The sequence below is a fragment of the Myxocyprinus asiaticus genome, chromosome 41 (genome assembly GCF_019703515.2).
Source record: "Myxocyprinus asiaticus isolate MX2 ecotype Aquarium Trade chromosome 41, UBuf_Myxa_2, whole genome shotgun sequence".
NCBI lineage: Eukaryota > Metazoa > Chordata > Actinopteri > Cypriniformes > Catostomidae > Myxocyprinus > Myxocyprinus asiaticus.
Window position 1 is genome coordinate 22,756,193 of NC_059384.1, and position 24,681 is coordinate 22,780,873.

Consider the following 24,681-nt stretch of genomic DNA (forward strand, 5'->3'; position numbering starts at 1 on the left):
GGACTTTTAACTTTTCTCTTTTTCAGTTTTGACAGTTTTTACCCAGCCCTGTAGATGGCAGTCATATCTTTTAATATTTTGGCCATTACAAAAGGAACAGACACGAATGGCTAATCGCCCTTCATAAGGAGAATATATATAGTGTTTCAATAAGATCCACTATAGATTATGGCAGTATTATATATAGTTCAGCTTCTGCATTTCTGAAAAAAAGGTAGAAGTTATCCAGTCCCAGGCATTAAGAATTTGTTTTGGTGCAATCAGATCTTCACCAGTAGCTGCTCTTCAAGTGGAAGTGGGAGAAATGCCTTTGGAAATTCGCTGGTTACAATTGAAAATGGTTTATTGGATATCAATAAAAGGATATAGTTATAGTCTTCCTGTAAAGAAAGTTCTGGACAACTGTTGGGAATATGAGTACCCACAGCTGGCGAGTTTCGGATGGAACGCAAATAATGAGGCTCACCGAATGGGAATTTTCAATGTTGAAGTAAGCCCAACAGTGGCAATGACAGTGTTACCTCCCTGGATGTTTCCAATGCCATGAGTCGATTTACAGTTGCTGGAAAACATAAACAACAAACAAAGATGGGTTTCTAAGGATATGGTAGTGAGGCAATATATATAGATCAAGAGTATTATTATTGTATACAAATCTATACTGACGGTTCAAAGGATCCAGAGTCCAGAGTAGTTATTCCTCAGTTTGACTGTAAAATAGGGAAAAGAACATCAAATCATTTATCTGATTACTCATCAGAAATGATTGCAATACAGTTGGCTCTTCAGTGGGTGGAAGAGATTCAGCCACTAAAAGTGGTGGCCTGTTCTGACTCTCTTTCTGGCCTTACCAACTTAATGAATGGGAAATCTAATTCTATATAGGATATTCTTTTTGAAAACCTCCAGACATTGTTTAGAATACAACAACAAGGGATAAAAACATTCTTTCTGTGGGTGCTGGCACACGTGGGGGTAAAAGGTAATGAACTAGCAGATGAAATGGCTAAACAGGCATTAAAGTATCCAAGAATAGACATTAATACACCACTGAGTAAAGCGGAAATTAAAGAAATAATTAAAGAGACAGTTAAAAGGAGGTGGCAAGAAATGTGGACCCAGTATCAGACACACTGCATTGAACCAGTCACTATATAAGATAGGAAAGCATAACAATGGACTGTGCAATAATTGTGGATTACCGGGAACTGTTGAACATGTTCTATTAGAATGCATAGGTTATTACAAAGAAAGATCTCAGCTCAGAGAATATGTTAAAGCCATATACAAATGGATAAATAGTTTAACATTACAGAACTTATTGAATAACAATTCAAAAGTGACTAAGGCTGTATTAGATTACCTAAAGACAACAGGTCTGATTCGAAGAATATAACTTCAAGTCTATGGGAAATAATATGATATTCAGATTAAACAATTAGATTTCAGATAGGCCCCCCCCCCCCACCCATCTTTTATTTCCGCCTTCGTCAATGCCTCACACTCCATTCCTGTAGGTGGCGGAAATGCGCCGAAGCTGGTTTGCCAACCGCCAATAAATCCAAAGAAGAAGACGAACAGAAGTGAAGCGGAAGTAGTTTGTTTGGTGCTGATGGCGCGAAAGACTGGGTTACAAATTCATACAGACAAATTTCACTTTTTGTAGATAGAGTAGTTAATGAATTACCTCAGTGTCTTCTATAAGGGTCGGTTCGCGGTGGTTGGTTTCAGAAATGATCAAACTAAGTATAGTCTTTTAGAAATTAGTTTAATCCTCCAGCGGCTCGCGATCAGTTGACAGTACACTCTGTCGCGCGGTAAGAGTTGTTTAATTGTTATAATTCGTGTTTAGCATTTTATCAGTATTACATTGAACAGCAGCAATACAATTTTTAGTTTCAGTGCTGTGTAGCTTTATGTCATTCTTTGATTTCTCTTGTTAGACATTTGCTTGTGAGATTATCAAAAAACCCTGCCCGAAAAGCAGTTTATTATTAGTGTCAAAATCATAAGTAGCATCCAGTTTTTGTGTTATGTTTATTAATTCCCCCGCTCAAATGTAACCTGCTAGATTACAAAGAAAAACATTCTAGCATCACACAATAACATCAAAACATGACATGGAACTAACTGATTAGCAGGTGTTTTCTTGTTTGTTTTGCTTTTTCTTTCTTTAGCGTAATTTAGATCATCTGCCAGCATGTCAAAAGACAACAAGGATGCATACATTGTGAAATTTGTTGAACACAATGGAGAGAAAAGTGATCTGGCTCTTCAGGCCTATAAGGTGATCAAGTGTGTCACTGTTGTAGCAAGTGTGTCAGTTGTCAAGGTGTTATTTGTTTTTTTTATAACGTCCACTTGGACATACTGTTACTGGATAATATATTGGTTGCTGTCTTTCATTCATTTCTGAAATTCTGTACGTGTCTTCAGGCGGTAGTTGAACTTCAGTCAGAGAAATATGTGCAGATGGTTGATGAGGAGACAGCACTAGAGCTGGACCACAGTGACAAATCCCTGTTTGTCATCAGTGATTTCACCAGCAATGCCTTTGAGCACTGCAGGAGGGTGGGTTTGTGTTTTTCTGGATTACATGTTGTATATGTAACATTATGGCTTGGTTTTGATGTTGTTTTACCACACTCCACTGCAAAGTATTAAAGGGTTCATGACATGAAGGATAAAATTGTTCTTGATCTTTTGACATTTAAGAGGTCTTTGTTCTATAAAAACATACTGTAAGTTTCAGAACTCAAAACTTCCCCTCACTGCAAAAAGAGCATTTGTTGAAACCAAAGCTGCCAAAAAAAAAAACGACTCGTTATCTACTTCCTCCCACATTGTGATGTCACACTGTGGTAGATATTTGCATCTGACTGCCTATACAACAACGCCTCAACTCCTACTTTCACTTCCGTAGCCCACCCGGTAGCAGTGAGTAGTGAGATGGCAAGAAGAAAGCAGGTCAATCAAGAGCAGAGAGCCAATCAGAACAGTGGCCGTTTACTGTCAAGTCTTAAAGGAGAAGCAGCACCAAAACCGAGCATTTCTGACAGAGGGTCAGAATGAGGGTGGAAAATGATCATGATTTACAAAGATATACACTACTGGTCAAAGGTTTTGAAACACTTGACTGAAATGTTTCTCATGATCTTAAAAATCTTTTGATCTGAAGGCATATGTGTAAATGTTTGAAATTAGTTTTGTAGACATAAATATAATTGTGCTACCATATTCATTTATTTCATTATAAAACAAAAATGTAATTAAAAAAAAGTTTTTGAAATTGATGACTTGGACCAAATAATAAAGAAAAGCAGCCAATAAGTGCCCAACATAGATGGGAACTCCTTCAATACTGTTTAAAAATCATCCCAGGGTGATACCTCAAGAAGTTGGTTGAGAAATTGTCAAGAGTACATGTCTGCAAATTCTAGGCAAAGGGTGACTACTTTGAAGATGCTAAAATATAACACAGTTTTGATTTATTTTGGATTTTGTTTAGTCACAACATAATTCCCATAGTTCCAATTATGTTATTCCATAGTTTTGATGACTTTACTATTATTCTAAAATGTGAAAAAAAAAAAATTATTATAATAAAGAATGAGTGTGTCTCAAAACTTTTGACTGGTAGTGTGTGTGTGTGTATATATATATATATATATATATAATTGTTTTTTTTTTGTTTTTTTTTTTTGAAAAAAATATTAATATAAGTTAAACTCAAGAAACATATTACAGTTATTTAAAAAAAGGCTAACCCCTTTAAGGAGTTCACTTCTCTTACTGTCATGTTAATTGCAAGTCCCACAATTATCTCTTTTTTACAAGATTGCAGTATTGTGTATACTTGTGTCTAGAGAGGTTGATTGCTTTAGTATTGGGCTACATTATGTGGTCAAACTAACATAAACTATTATGGTTGTCACCCTCTGTGTGTCCCCGAGTGATTACCTTAATAATATAAATCTAAAATAAAAATACAAATAACCTTATATAAAACATTTTTGTGTTTTTTTTTTTCTTTTTTTTTCTTCTCCTCTCTGTGTGCTTTAGCTGGGATGCAGGATAGTGAGCCCCCTGGTAGTGCTGTTCTGTCTGCAAAAACAGAGGTGCGTTCCCAAAGCAGAGCAGCCCGTGTACAACATGGCCATGGCTGATGTCACTGTCTCCTGTACCAACCTCGAAAAGGAAGCACGGGTGAGGATAAGACATTTATGACTAAAAATACAATTCTGTTTTGAGTATGTTACAAAGTTCAACTGATTTATTATTAAATTATGTTGAGGTGACCTTTGATTCCTTATCAGTGTGTCTACATATTTTAACATTTCATATAAAGAGCTGGCTGATGTTTGCACACATGACTTTTTTTGTTTTGTTTTTCCATTCCTGTAGAGTGAAGTTATGGATCTTGTCCAGTTAATGGGTGGGAGGGTCTACCGTGATCTTAACGTGTCTGTTACTCACCTGGTGGCAGGTGAAGTAGGGAGTAAGAAATACCTGGTGGCCGCAAGCCTCGGGAAGCCCATCCTACTGCCAAGCTGGGTGAAAGCATGCTGGGAAAAATCTCAGGATAGGTAGCTCATAATTATCCAAATGGTTAAATTAGACATTTCAGGCCTCTGTATGAATAATCTATCACATTTTCTCTCTCTTCCTCTCTCTCTCCTTCTCTCAGTTTGTTTCATCACTCTGAGCTGAATACAGAGGACTATCTGTGTCCAGTCCTGAAGGGCTGTACAGTGTGTGTGACTGGTCTCTCTACTGTTGAGCGTAAAGAGGTGCAGAGGTTGTGTGATCAGCATGGAGGTAGCTACACTGGGCAGCTAAAGATGAATGAGTGCACTCACCTGATTGTCAGCGAACCCACAGGTGACCCCCAATTTCTGATCTTAACTCTTTCACACCATCTTGGGTTACTTTTCAATAATGTAAAACTATTTCACTCAAATTTGTGTGTAATTTCAGGTCAGAAATACGAGTTTGCCCGTAAATGGAATGTATTCTGTGTATCCCTGCACTGGCTGTTTGACAGCATAGAGAAGGGCTTCTGTCAGGATGAGAGCAGGTATGCTGTGGAGCGTGGGGAGAAGAGGAGAACAGAGGAGAAGGCAGGCAGACCCAACACCTCCACCCCTACTGGAGCCAGCAGGAACAAAGAGGGTTCAAAGAGTATAACAAAGAGTTATACAATGTGCATTATGTATTGACTGAACATTAATTAGTTAAATTTTTTGATTGTTCTTTGAATCTGTAACACCAACTAGAGGTCGACCAATATGGGTTTTTTAATTGCCGATATCCAGAGAGCAGGGTGGCCGATAGGCTGATATAATGCTGATATATCACACAATTTAATATAATAGTAAATGACATTGATAATTTGGCAAAAAAATTTATTAACTTTTATTTAGCATTATATTTACTAAAATCTTTCACAAAAAGCTTTAACTTTTTAAAAATGAAAAGAAAAACAATTTACAAATAAAATTGTGTGTTTTAGATGGTAGATATCAGTTTCTCCTGGTTTTTGTTTAGTCTTCGGGTCTGTCGCGGTTCTGAAATGCGGGACGTCTTAATGAGGCTGTGTTGCACACTGGTCTGTTGTTGTGGAAACACGATGGCATGTAACAACAAAACAAACTGATTTGTCATTTACATGTCTCAGACGGCTCTTTTACGTGCTAGTAGGCGATTCTTATTCCCATCACGGCTTTAGAAACAAATGTATTGGCCGATGCTGATCATTTATAAAATCGGCCTCTGCGATTATATAGGTTGACCACTAGTACCAACCAATTTTATTGATATCTCATTGTAACTTGTAATTGTTTTGTTTGCCTTTTTTCCTGCAGAAGGCCCCTCTCTGCTGGGACTGAGTCATATCTCCAATATCAGCATGAATGTTAATGAAACAGCCCTCACTACAGCTGGAATCAGTCACATAGAGACTCCTGATCCACTCGACTCATTCGACATAACTGTCTGTCGAGTTGATGATCTGTTGGATGGCTGTAAGGTCAGTTTTTCCTAACCGTCAAAGAAATAGTTAAGTGTTAGGAAGTGCATACTCTGCATTTATGGGTGTGTTTTGGTTGCTCTGAGCAGTTTTACTCTTTGGGCAAGGTTCAGTTAAAAAAACAAAAAAACAAAGATGAAAACATAATGTTGAGTTTGAAAGAAAGTAATGTAACTTTATGTAACAGTCTATACTGACCTTTTCTTTTCCACCTTCTTTTCTTCCTGTAGTTGTACCTGTGTGGCCTGTCAGGGAAGAAACTAGAGAAACTGCGGCGGATGGTGAACTCTGCTGGAGGCTTGCGCTTCAACCAGCCCAGCCAAGAGCTCACACACATAGTGATGGGGGATCCAGACCAGGGGGTCAAAGCCTTCCTTGACAAAGCCACGCACAGGTCAGTCTAAATCCAGACTGGGTTTTCTAAACTATCTTGAACATTCCTCTGTGTGCTTGTGGTTTTCATACATGTTCTTCTCAGACCCCATATAGTGACAGTGCAGTGGCTGCTGGAAAGTTTCTCCTGTGGTTCTTTGCTCCCAGTGGATGGCTACTTCCACCCTTCCTTCCTGCCCCCTGCCCCAGCAGCTGTTGATATGCCTGCTCCTCGCAGTTCTGTTCCCCGCACCTCCAGACCCTCTGTAGCTCCTCCTGCTTTCAGTCCAGCCCGACAGGCCAGAGCAGAAGAAGACCTGCTCTCACAGTACATAGAGAATGACCAAACTGTGGGTGAGTTAGACCTGTGTGGTCCTCTTTCTGTCTTGTCGAAGGGCAGTGTTTTCTGTACCGCTTTTTCAGACAGATTCATGAATCTGTCTATAAATCAAGTTATCTGTTTAACAACATGCTGAATCAGTTCGAGAGGTTAAAAGAAATCTTCCTTAAATGAACAAAGAACAATCATTTTATGTGTACTTCATGTTCATAAAACTGAAAGAACAATTTTTATAATTTCTGTAAAAATGTGTTAAGAAGTATAATTAATGGTATTTTAATAAAAAAGAAAACATTTAAATATGTCAAGAAAAAACAATATTGTTTATTTGTTTAGTATGTGGTTGGGCCTAATTTTGCAGTGTGTAGTGCAGGGTAGGAAGCAATGTTCCACAGTATATACTTTTTTCTTCTCCATAATTAATTTCTTCCCTTCCAACGTCTGTCTTCTCCTTACTATTTTCTCTTCTTTCTTCTTTCTTCTTTTCTCTGTAGTGGAGTTGCCTCAGGCCGCTAACAGCACCAGCAGTAGGCAGAGCATTCTTCTTCCAGAGCTTCCAGCTGTAGGGCAGGACTCTACCATGGTTGATGCCTCAGGAGGAGGCCTGTTCTCAGGGAAGCGCTTCCTTTTGGTTGGTTTTGGAGCTGAGGCAGAGGCCCAACTCTCAGAACTGGTCTTGGAAAACTCTGGGAGAATTTTGGTTGGTCATTCCAGAGCAGTGGCACATTATGCCATTGTGCCACTGCTGGGTTGTGATGTTGAATCCACAGTCGATGAGGTCGCAACAGATACCTGGCTGGTGAGAGAGATAGGATGATATTTTTGATTGTTGTGTTTGTAATTTATGAGTACTGAGTTTATTAACCTCTTCAACTCTGCGGACCCAAATACAAACGTCTCTATTATGCACCGATCACTGCTGCCTTAAGACCCAAATAGCTAAAAACTTTATATTTGCTTTTACCTTAAGCAGTTTTCTAAAAAGATTAGCCATTTTTACTTGTCTGTGAGCTTGCTTGTGTGAATAATCCAGTGTTATATTTTAGAACAAAATATGCGGTCCAGCAGGAACAGCATGCTAAACAATCATCGGAAATATATGTTATAAAGTATTGATGATAAAATGTTATACATCATCGCAAAGAGGAGGATCTCAGCTTTCTAATAATTAAGCGTATAGTCCACTCAGAGGCCAAGATATTTGATGAAACAATGGGGATGGTGCATGAACTAAAAATTAGACTGAATGTCTATGGACAAGCACATCGGTGAGAGTTAAAATGCATTAGAGCACCACCTAAATTTCAGATTGGCATTTTGTGACGGAAGGTGAAAGATTATTTTTTCTAGTATTTGCTGCCATCTAGTGGAATAAAATAAGACCTTTTAGAGGGAGATGTCATGAACAGAACCATAATTACATGCTTACAAATTTAGGACAACAAAAACAAAACAATTCTATTCAAAAGATTGTAAACATATACAATATTGTTTATGAATAATTGGAGTCTTTTTTGGGAATGTTCTTAAAAAATGAGACCAATTTTTGGCAAAACAGGTGTATGTGTAAATGGTGAGTTTTTCAATTTGAGTGTGAAAAATTGCAAGCGCAGGGCTCGACATTAATCATTGTCATGTGCTTGTCCTTTGGACAAGTAAATTGGTCATTCAATTCACTTCTTTGAGAGTCAATTCTCACCAGCTGCTTTAAAAACGGCTGTTTAATATTGACAAAATGCACTGAAAATGTTAACAGATAAAATCCTGAGAAAACCTTGCTGCTAAATCCGTTATGTTGTATATTCAAAACAGATATGCATGTTAAAGATAATGTTTTCATTGTGTGTAATTTATTAATGTTATAGTATTAATATTATTATAATGTATATTGCTATATACTTATTAAAATTGACTGATTCACATGGCAGAGAAAATACCTCGGATACATATATTAGATGGAGCTCTAGAAAGATGAGAGGTGTAACGGATGCATAAGTCTGTTTTAAGTGTTTCTTTTCACTCTACAGATGGTATTATTACACAAAGCGTTTTTGCAATTTCTGCCTTTCTTGCTGTATTATGAGGGAGTGCCACGATGTGACGAGACAAAATTAGATCTCTCCAACGTTGTGCACTTGAGATGAAGACAGCTTTGTTGATTATAAACAGGAGCAATAGTTTTATCACATTGCTATTTGTGTTTGTTTGTGTGTTCAGGCCATGTGTGTAGAGCAGCGGTGTGTGTTGCCACTAGCGTCTCACTCTCTGTTTACTCCTGTGGCGGTAAGAGAGGGCTTCTCTCCTCTCAAAGACTGTGTGCTGTCCGTCAGTCAGTTCACTGGAGCTGAGAGAGAGTCACTTATTCAGCTGGCCAAACACCTGGGAGCCAGGTAAGATATCCTCACCTATTTATAGATACATGACAAGAGTCTCACAGCCTGTTAACGCTAAGTCTAAAGGCTGATTTATACTTCTGCGTTGAACCTACGATGTAGGCTCTATGTAGTGGCCAACGCGTTGGTTTGCATTTATAGATCTGCGTTGGTGTCTGTGTTGTTTTGCGATTACACAGCCGAAAGTAATTATTGTAGCATTAAAAACGAGTTCAAAGTATGTGAACATTCATATTACATATTATTTATTTTACATATTGCCTGTAATGCAGGGAGCAAATAAATGAGAAAAATACTTGCTATTATGCTTGCTCTTGAGTCGCTTAAATAATCAATAAACATTTTGGCATACTTTTGACGTTCTGTGGGATAAAAAAAATCATCAGATCAATTATTAACTATACATTGCTTGGCGAACACTGAATGGGTGTCATTTTAAAGACTTTACAATGCATATAGGCAATATAACCAACTCTTATCAGGTGCTTTTTAATTTACTGACAAATTAGAAGTGTTCCATTTCCATAAATTATGAAATATGATTATTTACTGTGCACAGTACTGTCAAACATACGGTCAAATCATCATGCAGATCGGAATGTTTGTGAGTAGAATAAAACACATATTGTTTTACACACATCAAATTAATACCAAGTAAAAGCCCCGAGGGGGAAAAAAGCTTTTAGTGTTTATAAGCTGTAAACCGATATCTTTTGTCACGTTTCGGTTGTAACTTAATGAAACACAAACAGAACATAAAAACAGCAGATGCTCCCAACTGAGATAATTGTATTAATTGTCCCGAGTCCAAATACAATGTGATATAAAGCATAGATATTAAAATAATCTAGGTAAAATGCGACGTTACCTCAGATATCGTTGTTATCATCCTGGGGGGCGGTCTCTGTTTACAAAGTGCACCAATCATAGCTGTTGTGGTCTGCATTGATGCGCAGTTACATTTTTGAAGAGATGCACGTCAGCTACATGTAGCTTATGGCGTAGGTTCGACAAAGTATAAAGAAGTATAAATTGGCCTTAATGTGACTAAATGATAGACACGAAAGTAAAAAAAAAATATTTCCAACGGTTTCCTGCCAAAGCTTGTCACACAGAGTCTGATGCCAATATCTATCTTTCTCTGAAAATCTTTTCAGTACCAGAATAAGTTGGTTGCTATCCTAAATCGACCAAGCCTCCAAATTAAAGAGAGGACCGTTTAAAAAAAAAAAAAAAGTTAATTTGGCTAAAATTTTAGCTAATCTTTATTGATGAGTCTTCATTGCATCTTTTTCATTCTCTCTCCATTCACCTCTGTCTGCAGTGTTCAGGATTATTTTGTACGGACTGCTAACCAGAGGAAGGGAATGCTGGCCAGCACTCACCTGGTAATCCAAACACCTGAGGGCACCAAGTACCAAGCGGCTCAGAAATGGAATCTGCCTGCAGTCACGATCCACTGGGTTTTAGAGTCGGCCAGAACAGGGAAGCGTGCTGATGAAGGACAATTTTTGGTTGACCTACCACCTTCTCCTGGTCAGTCATAAACAAAATTACAACAGCTTCATTGTCTAACTAATCAAATAATATTCTCTACCTTAATACTCAATTTGATCGATTGATTTATTGTTAAGAAGCTGATAAGACTGATTTCCAGTTTTAAAGTCAATATGAAATCAAAATTTACCCTATTTTTATTTTATTTTCTTCAATCACTTTCCTGATGTTCTTGTGCACAATTCATGAGTGCACAATATTTTAAGAAAATGTTTGTCTCCCTAATCTTTCATCAAAATTGAATGAAACTATTTCACTTTTGGATGATGTCACCAAGCCCTCTTATTTAAACACCTCCCCTTCAACCACCACTCATAAACAGAAGAGACCATTTCACAATCCTATCAGTTCCAGATGGAATTGTGCCCTATCTTTTCTTTTTTGCCTCATTAAATATCCGATTTCACTTGGAAGTGTCACAAGTTGCAAACACAGTTTCGTGAAAGCTGTTGTGAATGAGTTCCAATTTTAAGCCGAAAAATCAAATAGAATGACTCGAGTCAGGTTTGTCAAAACTTCTGTATATGAAATTATACTCATTCAGTCCCCCTTTAATGTGTAAAGCCAAGATGAAAACCCATCCATTTTAAATCTCTGCCCACTCACCAGGCCTGGGCGATATTTCAAATATTCATAATGTAATCGCGTTAATTTTGCAGACGATATAAAATTAAGCAATATAGTGAAAATCGCAATGTTTTTAATGTGCTTTTTATTTGGCCAGTAAGTTTCATAAAGAGCATCAGAAGACTAATTTCTTGATTCTTTAGGGCTGCACAATTCATCAAAATAACATGAAAATGGCGGTATGGTCATATGTGATTATTAAACTGCAAAAGGCTGCGATTAAAGACATGGTCTGTGTGCGCTTCAGAAAAACGGTTGATGCGCTGTTCTGTGTGCACACGTGGGGCTTTTGGGCTTGTGTTTTTAGTGCTTTTAGAGCAGTTCACATGCATTGTGAAAGCAAAGAAATTTTAGGTTCAAGCATTCATGCAGTTCAAAACATTAGTAACAACTATAAGTTATTATACAAATGTACAATAGTGGCAGAGTATAACAGAAAAGGAGGAGGTGGGGGCCTGGGTAGCTCAGTGGTAAAAGACGCTGGCTACCACCCCTGGAGTTCGCTAGTTCGAATCCTAGGGCATGCTGAGTGACTCCAGCCAGGTCTCCTAAGCAACCAAATTGGCCCGTTTGCTAGGGAGGGTAGAGTCACGTGGGGTAACCTCCTCGTGGTCGCTATAATGTGGTTCGTTCTCAGTGGGGTGCGTGGTGAGTTGAGCGTGGATGCTGCAGTGGATGGCGTGAAGCCTCAACACGCGCTATGTCTCCATGGCAACGCGCTCAACAAGCCACGTGATAAGATGTGTGGGTTGGCGGTCTCAGATGCGGAGGCAGCTGGGATTCGTCCTCCACCACCCAGATTGAGGCGAATCACTACGCAACCACGAGGACTTAAAAGCACACTGGGAATTGGGCATTCCAAATTGGGTAAAAAAAAAAATTAAAAAAAAGAGGAGGTGACAGCGTTTCACCAGATGCGGAACATTGTAAACTGTCAAATACACACACGCACACAGCACTTTTGGTGTCAATATAAAAGCTCCAGAGGAAGGTGAAGTAAATAGGACAGAAATATATTATTGTTGTTTAACACAAATCTTATCCTCAAAATAATAATGATAATTCAGTATTGTATAATTATAATAAACTTGACTGGGTCCCACGATAATAATTTAGTATAATGCAATATTCAACTGGGTTACTAAAAATAAGCTGTTTTTGCACACGTTTTAGTAAAAATATGTGAAGGTTAGTAATGCTCAGCTAAAATATGCTGATCTGGCCGCCAAGTGCAGGGAGAATGGATGGAGGGCTGCCACTTACCCTGGGGAGGTCGGGTGTCAAGAGTTTATTGGAAAATCAATGCAGCACCTGTTGAAAAACATTGGTATCTTTGGATCAGTGTTGAAGAAGTCTTTGAAGGAAATGGCTGAGGAAGCAGAAAAAGGGAGCTTTTGGCTATGGTTAAGAAGAAAGGATGAAAAGTCGGGTGTGCAGAAGTGAGAAAGTAGGAACAGGGAACAATTGCGATATGTGGTGAGAGAGCATGTAGAAGAGGAAAGGGGTGGGGAGGAATTATTTCCAGTGACCCACTCAGTCCTTATCTGGGGGTTTCTGGAGAGGGATTGAGTGGGGAAGCAAAACCAGGCCAAGCTAGGAGGGGTGGTTGACGCAGTCTCGTGGCTCGCCTCATGTTGCTCTCCTAGTCGATCTGTTGGAGGATTGGTTTAAGCATAGGCACTGGACTGGGAAACATGCCTTCATTATTTTTAACTAGATTTTTAATCAATGTTTTAAAATATTGAATCTACTTGGTTACAATGGCTTTTTTGGATGAAATTACCCTTTTCCCCTCAGAGAGAAGCGAAGACAGTTTTGTCGGGGCGTCTCAGAAAGCCTCAGCACCTCAGCGCCTCCTGCAGCATTCCCCAGAGCTCCCTCTACTGGGCCCACAGAACAGTGCAGCCATCACCCCACTAGACACAGCTCGCTTTCAGAGCCGCACTGTCCACTCAGCTGTCAGGAAGATGAAGCAGGGAGAGGAGGAGCAAGTGGAGGTGGCAACCCCAGGACAAGAGAAGGCCAGAGGAACCCTACAGAAAGACTCCTCCCTCCAACTGGACACTCCCTCGCGATTCCTGAGCAGAGACCGGCTCTTCGGACCCTCATTTAACACAAAGGTGAGGAGAAGGGAAGTTTAGAGAACATCTTTTGCTTCATTTAATGCTGTAAATGTCATTAATGGAATAGTTCACCCAAAAATTATAACTCTCTTATCATTTACTCACCCTTATGCTGTCTCAAACTCGTACTTGACTGACTTCTGCAGAACAAAAACGAAAATATTTTGATGGTGATATGATGTGAATATATCCATACAATGCAATTCAATGGGAAGCAACACTTCCAAGCTACAGAAAGGACATGAAGGCACCGTATAAGTAATCCATACAACTCATGTGGTTTAATCCATGTCTTTTGAAGCGATACGGTCAGATTTATTGTTTCAGAAGACATGGATTGAACTATTTGAGTTGTATAGATTACCTTTATGCTAAAATGTATGATATACCTACTTTTAATAACCCTTCAGATTGTTGAAAATGGTTGTATGTGCATATTGCAGGACGTGTTTGACCATTTAACAACTCCTGGTAATAAGCCACAGCAGGGTCAGGGGGCAGAGACTCCTCTGTCAGAGGTCATTGAGAGGAACCTGAAAGCTGCTGTTGCCAACGGCAACCGCAATCAAGTCACAGATCTTGAAGCCATGACTGCCAGTCCTCAACTTGGAAAAGAACCTGAACCTGAGGTACACACATATACATATAGACAAAATAGATTTAGCTGAATGCAGCTTTTTACAGCCGTCTTTGTTTCTTGCAGGTGGAGCCGAAGACCACAGCTCCTCTCAGTGGGGTGGTGGTGTGTGTGAGTAAGAAACTGAGTAAGAAACAGAGTGAACTGTATGCAGTAGCTGCCTCTCTGGGTGGGGATTTTAGGTACACTGCTTTTCAGTTAATCTAATATTTAAACATACTTCTATAACTAATAGGTAAGACATACAGTAGATGTGTATTTTTTGGGATGAAGGTGCAGAGTCTAATGTGACAGATTCTCCATTATAGGTGGTCATGTGACGAATCAGTTACTCATTACATCTACCAGGGTAAAGTAGGTGACAACTGCAAAGAATACAGAGCTGTCAAAGAGAGAGGACTGCACATAGTGTCTCAACACTGGCTCCAAGCTGTGCGTAAACAGTAACACAATCAATACATATTCTTACATTGGGCCTCAAATACATGAGCAGAAAATATGTCTGTGTAGATCATTCATAAATCCGTTAGTATGTAAATTGTCCCATTGAGTTGAATGCAGTACTTTGCGCAAAAGGTTTTATGTACAATTTACACAGAAATTCTGCTTGTGTTTAATGTTTAAGGCCCATCTCGCATATCAGAGTGTCCATGTATGTATAAAGTACAAATACGTTTTCTTTATTATAGAAATTTTATTGTGATTTTCATACCTTAAAGTCATAGAAATTGATAAAATCTTGTCTGTTCCTATAGTGAACATAAATATTTTTTAAATTAATTGTCTGTCTCATTTACAGTGTGCAGATGAGCAGAAGCATGTGTCTGAGTCACTCTACCCTTTCAACTTTAACCCCAAAATGAGCCTGACTATGAGTCAGGTTGCAGATTGCACCATGACCCAGAGGTCACCACCTCCTTCCACTCCCCGCACCAGACTCAGGAAATTTATAGAGGATGAGGAGACAAGGGTGAGAGATGTCAAACTGCAATATCCCATATTGAGTTATTTTGAAAATTATTTAACTGTAGTGCTTCTTTACAGCTTGGACCTGTCGACGACATCACAGACATCTCGACCCCTAAGCGAATCAGCACTGAGAGAAGAGGTGAGTACTTTGTGTATATTACATGTGCAGTATGTAGTAGTCACGATCACATGCACTACAAGGATTAAATGTACATTGTGGCAAATATTTGCACATTAAAAATGTTTGCACTACCATATTAGCTCAATACCTTTATATACATAGAGAAGTTTTCCGTTTATTAGTATTCTAAATGTAACTCCTGTTAAGTGATGTAGGGCTGAAACGATTAGTCGACGTTATCGTCAGCGTCGACAATAAAAAAAAATTGGCGACAAACATTTTCATTGTCGAATAGTCATTTGACGTAACATGAGATCACATTAAACTCTAATAATGACGCGTGAGAGCAGCACTGCAGCTCGTGCCTGACTGAGGAGAGGAAGAATTACACAGCTCAAGTCCAGATGCACACTAAACTTTCCAAACAGCGTCAGGTGATGTAAATCCCAAAGTATGAGGGAATTATACAAAAATACCAAATAAGTAAATACAGAAGCACTCTCGTTGTGGAATAAGTGGAGCGGGATCTGCCGCTCCGCTGAAGCAAAAATTGTGTGTCGAGCATCTTTAAAGGAAACACCCCGGCGTTACATCTTAAATGCAGTTATATTTAATGCGTTACAGCTTTATTAAAGTTAAAATAATACGGAAGCAGATCATGTAAATAAATACAAACTCCGAAACTGGCATTTCTCTGCGCGGTCAGCGCCTCTTCTATGAGTTGCACGAATGTCCCGATCTGAGGGGGAAAGATTGAAACTGCACCCGGCTGATGTACATTCTATCGCGGGGACGCTCACCCTTCGAGTGCGCATGCTTAATGTAGCTAGATTATAACGTGATGGCTCGCGACTTACTGAATCATAATAAATGTCACTGTGCATTTCTTATCATGAAGAAAATTGGCAATATGCAGCTTTATAAGAGAGAGTTTGTTTTTTTGAGAGTTAAAGATGGATTGAAGTGAACAGAAAGGTGAGAGAGGTAGTCTTCGCCCCATTACACACTGTTTTTGTTTTGGCTTGTTTTCCAATATAAATATCTAAAACTCCTTTAAAACAACGTACATTTTCTTTAACAGCTATAGTGCAGAAGAAAAAATTGTTATCTGAGAATGTTGAATATAATAGTAAAAATACAAATATTTTATTTAAAAATCCTTTAAAAAAAAGATGCATTCAACTGAGAAGCAGCAAATATGATATTTAGACTTGCTTTTAGAGAATAGATCTTGAATATAAGTATATTTTGTCTTTACTGCACTCGCAGAAGTATAACCAATTGAAAAAAATATACTTATATACAAAATACACTTATATTTAAGATACATTCTCTTAAAGCAAGTCTAAATATCTTATATGTTGCTTCTCAAGTAAATGTATCTTGTTTTAAGGATTTTTAGACATTTTAAATGGAAAACGAGACAAAAACTCTTGATAATAATAGGATTTTTTGCAGTGAATTTCTTTACTGAATTAAACTTAATAAAAAGTATTTTTTCCCCCCTTTAATTTAGTGAATGTCATTTAGAGGTATTTTTAAAAGATGATTTTGTCCTTGTTAGTAAGCACGTTTAATACAACCTTTTAAGTCGGGCACAAGCTGAATAATCGGTTAAGAGCTAATGATTAATCATTGCAATAATCGCCGAATAGTCGAATAATAGTTCTAATTAATCGATTATCAAAATAATCGTCAGTGTTAGCCCTAAAGTGGAAACGCAAAAATATATATATTTTTTAGAACTTTATCTAAAATTCCAGTCATCTTGAAAGATGTTTCCTTGATTCATTTGTTACTGTTATCCAGACAAATGTATACATTTATATCTCGTCAGACTTTTTAATTCTCTTTGTTCACAGCCTTTTCTCTCTCAACCTCCATTTCTCCTTGCTATTTTGTTTTTTTCATCTACTCTCTGTCAGATCTCACAGAAACGTTGGAGATGAGGGAGAATCTTCAGAGGCAGCTTCAGGAGATCATGTCTGCTACTAAACTTGGGAGTGGTCGTCGAGGCTCCACGCGGCTGGCTAGTGCAAGCTCAAGGGGGCTGAACTCACCCAACACTCCAGACAGCCTGGGGCGAATGGGCAGACGCAGCCGGAATTTAGAGGCCCTAAGGTACAACCCAACCTGTTGAATCGGAGTGATAATGATTTTAGTTTTAGAACTACACTATTATATGTCCAGGTCTTGCCTTTAAATATAAACAGAAAAAAAATGTAGAGATATATTTCTTAAAAAAAAATCAAATGAGTCCTTGTTAAATCTGTTGAATCATCTTACACATGTGTCAGCAGGATGTCACGACAAGTGGCAGTGGATTTGAACACTGAGCCATCTCAGAGTGAGCAGATCGTATGGGATGACCCCACAGCACGAGAAGAACGAGCCCGACTGGCCGATAACCTGCAGTGGCCCGGCAGCCCGTCTCAGCACTCTGAGCCCCTTGCCCTCGTCCCACCACTCCTCTCTGACCAGACAGCTACTGGTAGAGACTCCATGACTGATTCTGAACTGGTGGAAATGGGTATGAGAAAGGGAGATGAATAAAACGATGTGAAATTGTATATTTACTTTGTGTAAGGAAGTGAGAAAGTGCAACACAAATGATTCTCTGAAAAGGAAACTAAGACAGATGATTTATCTTCATTCAATTTACAGCTGCATTTGAAGTCGTAGATGCACAGCTGAGACCGAAGGTGACCCCACCCCGAGTGGACACGCTACAAAACCCTACAATGCCTGAAGCTCCCAGTATTGCTTTCCCCGTCTCTAAACCTGCAGCCCCTGCCCAGCCACAGGTACACACACACACTCTTATGAAAACTTGAACAGTGGTAGTTTTGATCATATTGGCTTCGTTCTGTCCAGATTAAAGAAGAGGAGGAAAGTGAAGGGGAGGTAAAAGAGCCTCCACGTTTCCTGCTTTCTTCGCTGAATCCACAGGAACGCATTGACTACAGCCTTCTCATAGAGGAGCTGGGTAAATTGTACTAATGTACCATGTACTGATTTTCATATGTTGTTTTAGATCTACAGCTTTCTGCTTTTTTTTTTTTTTTTAAAGGAATAGATCTCCCAAAAAAGAAAATTCTGTCATTTTTTTTACTCACCCTAATGCCACTTCAAACCAATTGGACTTTGGTTACACTGCAAGTGTATAGTGTTTCCGGTCTGTCAAGCTTGAAAAAGGCAGGGTTAATTAAAGTGGGTTGCGCACCGGACGCATCTGACAGACGACATGGCGCATTCTAAAATTTTTAAATGATTTTCTATGAAGGTACGTATGCACACACTGTGGGCTCACCATCTCCGAAGGCAGTTAAAAATTCAAAGGACATAGATTAGTTACTCTAGTCATTACTGGATGATATATTGTGGATAAGTATCTTTCATAGAGCCTACACAATGTATTTTCAATTACAAGGATGTCTTTTTGTGATTTGACAGCTTGAATGAAAGACCTATTCAATGCTACAGAGAAATTGCACAATTAATGTTGCCATTTCTAATCATTCAGTTTGTACAGTTACACCAGTTTCATACACTAACCTGCAAACTCAGTGTCACTTTGTTCATTCTTGAAAAAGTACATAAACCTTCTTAACTTTTGGAATGCTATCCGCTCAATGTGTGTGAGATATTTGTGCCTTGTCCATGCTGCGACCAGCTTCAGGAAATGTAATGTCGCCTCCTTGTGGTCTCCCAAAGCTATTACATCAGACTACATTGAATGGAATGCAACTAGCAGTGAATTGAAAGCACACAAATTTGGCTTCTCATTTAAATGTTGGCCAATGTTAATATATCGATGCCTCTGAAATTTATAGATAAAATAACATGCTCATCAATAATTGATATATCAATATTTTATGACATCCCTAATGATACATAAATTGTGACTACTTTTTAAAAATTCACCTTTATGTTCTACGGAAGAAAGTCTTATGGGTTTAAAGCAAATAATGACAGATTTTTTTTTTTTTTGGCTGACTCATCCCTTTAATGTGACTTTCATGTGTATGTGTGCAGGTGGTGTTGTATTGGAGAAGCAGAGTTTTGACCCCAGTTGCACTCACGTGATTGTTGGTTATCCTCTGAGGAATGAGAAGTATTTGGCTGCTATGGCAGCGGGCAAGTGGATCCTTCACCGTTCGTACCTGGAGGCCTGCCGCGCCGAGGGCCACTTCATACAGGTGCGTTATGATCTCTGATGTCCTCTGTGATCATATCTTTCCCTCCTCGTGTTTATGCCTTTGTGTCTGTGTGTGTTAGGAAGAGCAGTATGAATGGGGAAGCAGCTCTATACTGGACGCTCTGCCATCCATCAACTCTCAGCAGAAGAGATTGGCTCTGGCAGCCATGCGATGGAGGAAAACACTACAGGGTTGCATAAACAAGGAGGTACACACGACTGGACAAAATTCACTTATTTACAATCTGCAAAATACTGAAAAAGTATTCTGTTGATGTGTAGGGAGCATTTGGTGGCTGGACTGTGATGCTGAATATTGACCAGGCCAGAGAGGCTGGATTCAGACGGCTGCTACAGTCTGGAGGAGCAAAGGTCTGTCATCCTCTATCATCTTGTCTCTGTTGACTCAAGAATCGTTCATGATTATGCAAAATTCCCTGTTACTTTGTTGGCATTCATTTTTTTCAGATATTTTCATTCCAAGTTCCTCCTTCCTTTCTGTATTTAAGAGATTGTTCAGCCAAAAATTAACATTTTGTCATCATTTTCTTACCCTCATGACTTTCTTCTGTGGAACTGGAAGAATTTTAGGGACTGACAGTCTTTTGTGTTCCACAGAACAAAGAAAGTCATGCAGGTTTGTAACGACATAAGTTAAATGATGACTAATTTTCATTTTTGGTTGAACTCATTCTTTAACGGTTTAAGATCAGATCGGCTCCCGCCGGCGGGCCCGAGATAAAAACATAATTATCAAAATATCAATAACTACAGTCTTAACCAACTAAATAGGTATCGTTTTAAAGCTTAGAAGCTGTACTTTACAATCCATGTAGGCATTATGATTAAAACTGAAAAAGTGCTTTGAAATTTGCAGACAAATAAGAAGTGCCGTTTTGATAATTTATTAATTATTTTGCACTGTACATATTATTGGAAAGGTTTCAAAAAGTAGAATACAACCAGCCTTTTTGTTTTACTCACAGATAAAAATATAGAGAGTAATAGCTAAGTACATGTCTTTGTTGCTTTTAAACAGGTGTTGCTTATAAGCCGCGTTTTCGCTTATAACTTCACAAAAATAAACAGAACATAAAATATCACATACCATTACTTAGGGGAGGGGATTCCCGTTAAAACGAGCCCAAACACAACGTAATTAGAATGGATAGCTCATTAGATAATCCACACAAAGCACATTGTACATGTACATAATGTGCTCTCTGGCTAAAAACACACAAGCTTTCCTGGATCAGATGACTTCATTGGAAATATAGTACATTGTCCAGCGTCATGGAACGCTAAACCATTCGTATTATGATTCAGATAACTTCCACCTCTGGTTGCAGCTATCCAAATATGGGCAGAGAGGATTGTTCACTCTACTTACATATGGAGAGAGAGCATACCTTTAGTCATTGTTGTATTTGCATGTGTAATAATTCTTATGTTTTGTTTGTTTAGAGTTTTTTTGGACACTTGGGACATTTTTGGAAACTAGGATATATTATTTTTGTAATGCTTTAACTTTTGATGGCTTTGTCGTATCAACACAAAATGTTACTCAGTTACGGGTGACATGATTGGGAACAAAACAAACCTTCTCTTCTCTTGGGTGTAGGTGTTGCTAGAACTTTCCCCCTCTGTGTATAAGGAGACCACTCATCTGTTCGTAGACTTCAGCCGATTAAAGCCTGGGGATGTCCGAGTCAACATCAGTGAAGCTGCCGCTCAGGGGGTCAAATGTCTTAAACCAGAGTACATCGCTGATTACCTCATGCAGGTGAGAGATGATTGTTCAGGTAAAAATAGTTACATTGCTCAAAGTACCAGAAACATAATTTCGATGAGGAAATTTGATGACAGTAATGGCTTACGTTTAGATCTGAAATGGTTGTCAAGGCTACATGTTGTATGATGTAATGGCCTCGCTAGTTTAATGAGGCTGTTTTTTCTTTTTCTTTTTCTCAGGAGCCGTTGCCTCAAATGGAGGCATATTATCTTCCAGGAACAGCTCCAGGAGATTTAGAGGAGGTTCAAGATACATCTTCACGGAAACGGAAAGCCTCTGGGGAAACATCCACATTGAAGAGAAGTCGTGTTCGATGAATCGGTGCCATTGCAAGCTCTAATATAATAGCCTCTGTATTTAAGTGCATTTTATTCAGTTACTTCTTTGTAGATAAGAATTTGTCTGTGTTTGTCAAAAATGTAATTCAGAATGTAAAGCACTTGAAAAAATAGAAACTGACCATTCAAACCTGACCATTCATTTTACAGACACAAATTTACTCCCACGAAACACAAATTTGTACAATTCAGGACACTGTGTTGCATTACCACATTTTGCCCTGTGGAGGGAGCATTCTCTACATAATGAAATGGGTGCACAGACCCTGGGTCAATTTTGGCCACTGACTAAAGGCACTATAGAATCTAATTCATGAAAAGAAAAAAAAAAACAGGTTAGTTTCAAACACATCTCTCATGCACTGGTACTATAAAGTGTTGATATAGAAAAGTATGCAGATTTCTTAGACATGGACAGAAATGTTTATAAAACATGGCATAGGAAGAAACATTGAGATACAATTCAAATAGTCTTCTAAAAATGTTGACTTATTCAATCAATACTTTATTGCCAAACAACATAGTTGTCTGGAATTTTTCCTGGTGAGCTCATGACAATAATAACATACAATAAAGGGGAAAAAAAAAAAAAACCCTACCATTTCTTAAAGCACAGACTTTTTATCATTTGCCCGACTGCGTTGTAAATTCTAAATGTGTCCACTTTTTATATTAAAACAATTACTTGTACTATGCCAGACTCTTTTACTGTAGCTTTTTGAAGCACATATGACTATCAAGTGAAATGGAAAAGACTCATGGCCATAATACAAAAGAATAGTCTTTTTTGCTGTTGTATTCTTTCATTGGTATGTTCAGTGAATCCTCTGATGATCTGACTGAGTAATTACATTTATTCAAGGCATTAAGCACCATTCCTATTTGAACCCTGACGTAACGCTTCCTTACGAAAGACATCAGGATTCATCTTCTGTGTCCACAGCAACCGTTCTGTTACTAATGGCAACTAGTGTACAGTTTTGATGCTGCTGCCTTATGTCACAGAACAAAATCAGATAGTTATTATTTGGTGAGATACATGTTACTTGGTTGTGTTTCAACCTAAATATTTCACATAATCTTTTCCAGTGTTCTTCATGAACTAACAGTGTGTGATATTTGCAAATTCATGCAATGTAACAGTCTGTCTTATAGATTGTGAGTATATAGATATGTCCTAAATTAGTGTTTATTTGAATTTCCAATACTATAGACCCATGCAAGAAACAAATGTAATGGCTGGTTTTGCCAACATATATGGCACAATGGTATTATTTTTTTTTTCTTCTTTAGTGCCAAGGCCATTACTCCCTACACAATTTATGACCAATGCTCAAGCTCATTTAATTGATTTTGTTTTTAAGGTGTTTAAATCAACTCTTCTCATTATCTTTTCTCCCCCTTTACCCTCTAAACAACAGATTATTGTTTTTTTTACTCTAAAGCATGTGTGTAGAATCTCGATGCCTGCCACACACACACACACACACATTCACTATATGCCAAAACTGGATTTGCTTGAGAAGTCTGGTGGCCTATATGGGCATGTAAGTGATTTACCCTGGTCATGGCTAATCCTGCCACCAGCCTCATATTGAGACCAGGGGGTTAAACCGTAGTTTGAAAGCCACCGGATTACAAAGCTGGATCCCCCCATTCAGCACAGAAGGTGGGAGATGATGGGGTTGGGGGAAGGGCGAGGACTTATTTTGAAAGCCAATATTTGTGGGTTGAAAATGAAATGCTTATCACTTTTTCTTTCATTGCACTCCGACACCATTAGAGAGTATCCAAATACTTCAGCCCTAACTGACTATATGAACAACATTTTTTTTTTTTTTTTTTTTTGCCCCACCTCCAACAGCAATGTAGCTTTGGGTGCAGATAAGACCTCTTTGCTCCTCTCCTGTCTAGAAGACTGATATTGGAACAGTACAATCTAATGAGAATAACCCACCCTGCTGGGACCTCGATCTGATAGCAATGCCATGTTGCTTTGGTAATGAGAAGGAGGGTAGCTTGTTGTGGGGGCTGTAGCTAATGCAGGCCATGGAAATTTTCCATATATTTCTGTAAGGTATGAATAGAGATTGTGCCTCAGCAGTTGTTTCCAAAAGCAGTGGAACAAAATGTCCCTTTGTTCTGTCTAAATAGGACATGATCGTCTATTAAGTCATGCTCAACAATGTTTAAAAAGTGCTCCTTTACTCATAAAATACATTTATATTTAAAGATATTGGACAAAATGTAAAGGTTTGTAAAATCTGAAGGAAAATAATATATAAGTAATTAAGAATTTGAATCAAGAACTAAAACTTAAAGGAATATTCTGCGTTCAAGTTAAGTTCAATCGGCAGCATTTGTGACATAATGTTGATTACTGCAAAAATGTTCAACTCCTTCCTTTAAAAAAAAAAAAAGCAAAAATCTGGGTTACAGTGAGGCATTTAAAATGGTAGTGAATTTGAAGGTTTAAAAAGCATATACAGGGAGAATAAAAGTACTACATACGACTCCAGTGGTTAAATCCATATTTCCAGAAGTGATATAAGTGTGGGTGAGAAACAGATCAATATTTAAGTCCTTTTTTACTATAAATTTTCCCTGCCCAGTAGGTGGCGAAAGAATGCGAATCACCAAAAACAAAAGAAGAAGAATGTAAAAGTGAAATTGGAGGTCTATAGTAAAAAAGGACTTAAATATAGATCTGTTTCTCTCCCACACCTATCATATTGCTTCAGAAGATATAGATTTAACCCCTGGAGTCGTATAGATTACTTTTATGCTGCCTTTGTATGTTTTTGGACCTTCATAGTTCTGGCCATCATTCACTTGCATTATATGGACCTACAGAGCTGAGATATTCTTCTAAAAATCTTCATTTGTGTTCAGCAGAAAAAAGAAAGTCATAAACATCTGGGATGGCATGAGGGCGAGTAAATGATGAGAGAATTTTCATTTTTGGGTGAACTATTCCTTTAACTTGTATCGAACCCAGAATATTCCTTTAAGAATTTTTTTAATTTAAAGTTGTAATTTTTTCCTTATTAAAAAAGTTGTACTCTTAAAGAAATTAATTACAGTTTTGAAACATACATGTATAGTCGTGATAACTCACGAGATAAAGACTCCAGTTGTAACAGTAACTTTATAAAAGCTGTTTTAATCCTTATGGGGGCTGTCATG

At 38.3% G+C, this 24,681-nt stretch overlaps 1 protein-coding gene across 9 annotated transcripts; it reads left to right on the forward strand.

Moving 5' to 3' along the window:
* Nucleotides 1-1,580: 1,580 nt before the first annotated feature.
* LOC127432019 (DNA topoisomerase 2-binding protein 1-A-like) lies at nucleotides 1,581-22,193 on the forward strand. Of its 9 annotated transcripts, none has more exons than XM_051682755.1 (28): nucleotides 1,581-1,817; nucleotides 2,142-2,332; nucleotides 2,437-2,571; nucleotides 4,063-4,206; nucleotides 4,405-4,586; nucleotides 4,688-4,881; nucleotides 4,978-5,181; nucleotides 5,865-6,028; nucleotides 6,259-6,422; nucleotides 6,507-6,754; nucleotides 7,235-7,539; nucleotides 8,958-9,130; nucleotides 10,458-10,669; nucleotides 13,115-13,437; nucleotides 13,884-14,069; nucleotides 14,144-14,259; nucleotides 14,386-14,509; nucleotides 14,877-15,047; nucleotides 15,122-15,185; nucleotides 17,093-17,288; nucleotides 17,465-17,697; nucleotides 17,832-17,971; nucleotides 18,042-18,153; nucleotides 19,203-19,366; nucleotides 19,446-19,574; nucleotides 19,648-19,737; nucleotides 20,987-21,148; nucleotides 21,337-22,193. In XM_051682755.1, exons 2-28 carry the CDS (start codon nucleotides 2,201-2,203, stop codon nucleotides 21,472-21,474), a joined length of 4,605 nt encoding a protein of 1,534 aa, XP_051538715.1. In that variant the 5' UTR covers nucleotides 1,581-1,817; nucleotides 2,142-2,200; the 3' UTR covers nucleotides 21,475-22,193. The 9 variants fall into 9 exon arrangements, with proteins under 9 accessions (XP_051538715.1, XP_051538713.1, XP_051538717.1 ...); XM_051682753.1 differs by having other exon boundaries at nucleotides 2,178-2,332; XM_051682757.1 differs by having other exon boundaries at nucleotides 2,178-2,332; nucleotides 17,468-17,697.
* The last annotated feature ends 2,488 nt before the right edge of the window (nucleotides 22,194-24,681 follow it).